We start from the raw sequence: 5,384 nt of genomic DNA on the forward strand, positions 1-5,384 counted from the left end.
TGACTAGCGAGTTTGTGTTGTGATTCTCAACAACGTTGAAACGTAGTTTCACACTTTTCCATATTTTTGAATAATAAATGTGTGGACTGACGATGTAGCGTAGCCTAACTTATTCTAATAATTATGTAACATAGTTTCATTCTGATAATTATTCCCCCCTCCTCCCAGACAAGGTCACATTATTATTATTGGATTGGTTGTTTGCGTGCTGGGTGAAGTTAGCCAAACATTTAACCTGCTAGCAAGAGAAACATAATGTCACTCTCCAAAGGTCTAAAGAGGAAAGTTGACGGTGGAAACAGGGCATTTAAAGAGGAATGGACAGCGAACTATACGTTCATCCTACCTGGTTTCATCAATGCAAAGCCGTTGTGAGAGACATTTTCCGTGCTCACAATGTTCCCTTTCTATACATGCGAGTCGTCCTTTTCGTCAATGAATGCGATAAAGACGCACGAGAGGGATCGATGGATGCATAAAAACCTTGAGAACTGCCTGTGGATTAAAGTGACGTCAATATCACCAGATATCAAGCAAATACTGACCGATGGGAGATGCTTTTTGTTTGCGCCGATTTTGTTTTCAATGTTTTTCAGAAAATTAAACAGAATTTGCGTTGTTACTGTTCATATGTGTGTTGCAGTCACATATACGTAAACATTACGTTTGAATGGCTTGTGTTATTTTGTTCAAACCACACACGGTATGTTGGCTATTTCAGCACCGTGACGCGTTGTCCACCTGCTTATGATTCACTCTGAGGGGTTCAGCGTCAGTGCGCTTCGGTGCACCTTGCTGCCTGATTGTCTGTCCCTGTGTCATTCACTCTCAACATGGATAAAAGTACAATAAGCATTATTCAGGTGGAGTTCGATTCTCTATTCGGACATTATAGGCGCTATATGTGGGACTGTCGGTCCGATATTATTAGTAAAAAAAAAAAAAAAAAAAATTTGGGATTCTCAAAATAATCTGCTGGGCCAAATATTATTGGTGACGGGCCAGCAATGGCCCACGGGCCGCCTATTGCCGACCCCTGCTCTAGAGAGATGTGGTGGTGCATGCTCTAGAGAGATGTGGTGGTGCATGCTCTAGAGAGATGCGGTGGTGCATGCTCTAGAGAGATGCGGTGGTGCATGCTCTAGAGAGATGCGGTGGTGCATGCTCTAGAGAGATGCGGTGGTGCATGCTCTAGAGAGATGTGGTGGTGCATGCTCTAGAGAGATGCGGTGGTGCATCCACCACATCTCTCTAGAGCATGCACCACCGCATCTCTCTAGAGCAGGGGTGCCCAATACGTCGATCGCGATCGACCGGTCGATCGCAAAGGTAGTATGGGTAGATCGCATGGCATTGAAAAAATAAAAATAAAAATAAAAAATAAAAAGAAGTTCGCCTATCATCCATCCTCACTATGGCTTTTGCCACTTGATTGACGTACAGGTAAGCCAGTCTGAGATCTGATCTTTTCACCTAACACACGGTTCACCACGCATGCGCAGTCAACAGCGCCAACTACAAAATACAAAATACCGGCGAGACTAATTATCTAGTTAGCCTTCCAATTTCTACCATTTACTATTTAGTACTAAAGAAAGGGTATACAAATGAGTGGGGAAGCTGGACCAAGTAAGAAATCAATAACGTACAACTTCCATCCAGAATGGGAGGAGGACTTTTTTACACAATGTGATATTGGAAGTGCGTCTGTCTGATCTGCAGATCTACGATGGCTGTTTCTATGATGGCTGTTTGGAAGAAGGGAAATGTGGCAAAAGAGCGAAAACGTACGGCTGTAACGATAGCTTCTTATCGCGTCAGTCACGTTCTTGTTAAACACAAGAAGTCATTCAAAGACGGCGAAATTGTGAAAAAAGCGTTTCTCGAGGCTGCAGATTGCCTTTTCGATGACAGATCCACAGTGGCTGATGACACCTTGCAAGCCTGCCTACACCTTACAACCAGCTCCTACAGCCCTGACTACTAGAAACTAGCTGCCTCCTCCCAGTGCCAGGTCTCCCACTAAGGTAGAGAAATGCATTTATTTCCTCCTTTCAAACTAGGGAATTACCTGTTTTGTATCTGGTTTACTTTTCTGTTTGTTGGATCAGTAGTTGGCTATGGTACTGCAGACTGGCTGTCAGTGTGTGAGTGAGAGAAATTGAGGTGTGTGTGTGTGTGTCTGTAAGAGAGAGAGAGAGAGAGAGAGAGAGAGAGAGAGAGAGAGGGGGGGGGGAGAGAGAGAGGGAGGGTTTGTGCTATGGCTCCCTATGCAGACTGGCAAATGTGTGTGTGTGTGTGTGTGTGTGTGTGTGTGTGTGTGTGTGTGTGTGTGAATGTGTGTGTGTGTCTGTGTGTCTGTGTGTGTGTGTGTGTGTGTGTGTGTGTGTGTGTGTGTGTGTGAGAGTGAGAATAGCAAAGAGGGAGGGTTTGTGATGGTCTTCTCCTGTGTGGCTGTGTGACAGAGAGAGAGAAAGTGTATTGTGAGTTTACTATGCAGGCTGGGAACTGTGTGTGTGTGTGTGCGTGTGTGTGTGTGTGTGTGTGTGTGTGTGTTTGTAGTACGTGCGTGTACGTTTGCGATGTTGAAACTAGACTGGTAGATCTTGGCAGACTGGCTACTTGAAAAGTAGATCTTGGTTCAAAAAAGTGTGAGCACCCCTGATGTACAGAGATCAGCGTGGTGCAGACACTTATTTTGTCACCGGTTGTGTTCCATTGGACGTCCTTTAATCTCGCTGCTGTTGTGGACATTATTGTCCTCTATCCTTAATCTATAACTTCATCATTGTTGTCCTCTATTCTAAATCTATAATTTCATCATTGTTGTCCTCTATTCTTAATCTATAATTTCATCATTGTTGTCCTCTAATTTTAATCTAAAGTTTCATAACTAGTTGTCCTCATCCAGTTCATACAAATGATGAACCAAACAAACGCAAACTATAATTATGGAAGAACAAGGTCCACTACACAAGGAAGGGGTGATGTTTAAAACCTTATGAAGGACTGAACGTTATTTCTAATGCTGAGGCAGTGACATCACGAGGATGTTTTCTGCCCAACCCTGTGTAATATGTATGGTGCGTCCTCTGCCTCGTACATGAAATCATAATTAGTGTTCTTCACAACATGAAACACTCATAACGCAGACAAACTGTGGAGGGAGAGATGGACTGCACTTTTGGAGAGAGAAGTGGTTGGCTCTTAAAAGAGCCTTTGGGGGGTTTGAGGAGGTGAAGCAGCGGTGGGACGTTTACTTGGCCTTGGCGGGCTTCTCGGTCTTCTTGGGGAGCAGCACTGCCTGGATGTTGGGCAGCACACCGCCCTGAGCGATGGTCACACCGCCCAGCAGTTTGTTCAGCTCCTCGTCGTTACGGACAGCCAACTGCAGATGACGGGGGATGATACGAGACTTCTTGTTGTCGCGGGCGGCGTTGCCGGCCAACTCCAGGATCTCAGCAGTCAGGTACTCGAGCACGGCGGCCAGGTAGACCGGTGCGCCGGCGCCCACACGATGGGCATAGTTGCCCTTACGCAGGAGCCTGTGTACACGGCCCACTGGGAACTGGAGTCCAGCCCGAGAGGAGCGGGTCTTTGCCATTGCTCTGGCCTTGCCTCCGGTTTTACCTCTTCCTGACATCTTGAAACTTAAAGCGAGTTCTGTGCAAGTTAAAGAAAAAGCAGATACTACTTGCTCGCTTGGGGTGCCAGAATATCTGAAAGACCTTTTGCTAGCATATCAGCCCAATAGAGCTCTCAGGTCTTCTGACGCTGGTTTTCTCTGTGTACCACATAGAAGAGATTTGGTGAGGCTGCATTCTCATTTTATGCACCCAGATTGTGGAATGCACTGCCAGTTTACATTAGGGATGCAACCTCAGCACATTATGTTAAAGTCAAGACTAAAAACCCACCTTTTTAATATTGCCTTGAAATGACTAAATAATTAAATTAAGATTATATAATGATTAAAGCACTTTGAGCTGCAACGTTTGCAGGAAAAGTGTTATACAAATAAAAAGTTATTATTCTTATTCTTATTATCATCATCATTATTATTAATATTATTATTATCATTAGTATTGTTATTGTTATTATTATTATCATTATTATTATTATTATTCATATTATTATTATCATTATTATTATTCATATTATTATTATTATCATCATTATTATTATTATTATTATTATTATTATTATTATTATTATCATTATTATTAAGGCACAGAGATAAGCAAGCTGCCTGGCTGTGGTCCAGACCTCTGTACTAATGGTAGTGTGAGCAGGGTTGCCAGATGGGATTGACAATTTCCAGCCTAACCACAGTCTTAAAACCGCTAAATCCAACAAAAACCAGCCCAAAACCTAGATTGTCAGAAAACCGCTAATTACAATTGGGCAGGTGCCCATCTCCTGCCCCTAAACTGTATGTCTGTTGCCAATGATGTTTGTAAAATAAAGAAAGCCTGCACATTGTATGTAGCTACTAGGGTGTGTGTTAGGGTTAGGGTTAGACACCGCCTAAATGCTATATATCCAGCCCAATCACCCGAATACTTTTTTTCCAGCCCAGTGTGATTAAAAGTAGCCCATTCGGCGGGAACCTGCCCCATCTGGCAACCCTGAGTGTGAGGCTCACTGGAGCAGGGTCAGAATGGATCTACTGCCCCCTATCAGTGGTTCTGAATGGGGGGGGGGGGAGAGAGAGAGAGAGAGAGAGAGAGAGAGAGAGAGAGAGAGAGAGAGAGAGAGAGAGAGAGAGAGAGAGAGAGAGAGAGAGAGAGACTGGTACTGAATAGAGAGGTGTACGGTACTAGCGCTTCCTGGAGTCTTCTCTTACAATGAACATTAAAAAGTTTGTCTAACTTTGGACTTGTCAGTTGCTATAAAAACATGCAGTCCTCGTAGTTTCAGATTAACTTTATTTATAATTACATACCATGACATTGAGGTGCGGACAATGCTTTTTGTTACTTGCCACAAGTTCAATTTCAACTAATACAACATGAAAGATCCTTTTATTGCCACACCAAGGTAGCTGGAATTTGTTTTCAGTAGAACATGACCTCTACATTCACCACATATATATATATATAGCAATGAAAACTACAATACAGTGCAATACAACATTATGTACAATTATAATTGTACCAAAAATCTAAAATTATGTACAATTTGTGTGTTGGTATTTTTCTAGATGATCCTGTAAACTGTGTCTACTGCTGAATGCTTTGTCACATTCCAGACATTTGTAGGGCTTCTCCCCTGTGTGCACCATGTGGTGTCTCTTCAACTGGTTACCTAGAGTTCAACTACTTTATTGAAACAATCTACCGCCATAGTCCATGGCCTGTTGTTAAACCTATTTGATGTAGCAA

The 5,384-nt window shown here is 43.1% G+C and overlaps 1 protein-coding gene across 1 annotated transcript; it reads right to left on the minus strand.

Moving 5' to 3' along the window:
• Positions 1–3,256: 3,256 nt before the first annotated feature.
• On the minus strand, positions 3,257–3,643 carry LOC308163748 (histone H2A-like; the record flags this gene model as incomplete). The annotated part of the gene is made up of 1 exon (XM_080537936.1): positions 3,257–3,643. One exon carries the CDS (start codon positions 3,641–3,643, stop codon positions 3,257–3,259), a length of 387 nt encoding a protein of 128 aa, XP_080394062.1.
• Positions 3,644–5,384: the final 1,741 nt, after the last annotated feature.

This window comes from Nansenia antarctica, assembly GCF_963989245.1.
Source record: "Nansenia antarctica genome assembly, chromosome: 8".
Classification (NCBI taxonomy): Eukaryota; Metazoa; Chordata; class Actinopteri; order Argentiniformes; family Microstomatidae; genus Nansenia; species Nansenia antarctica.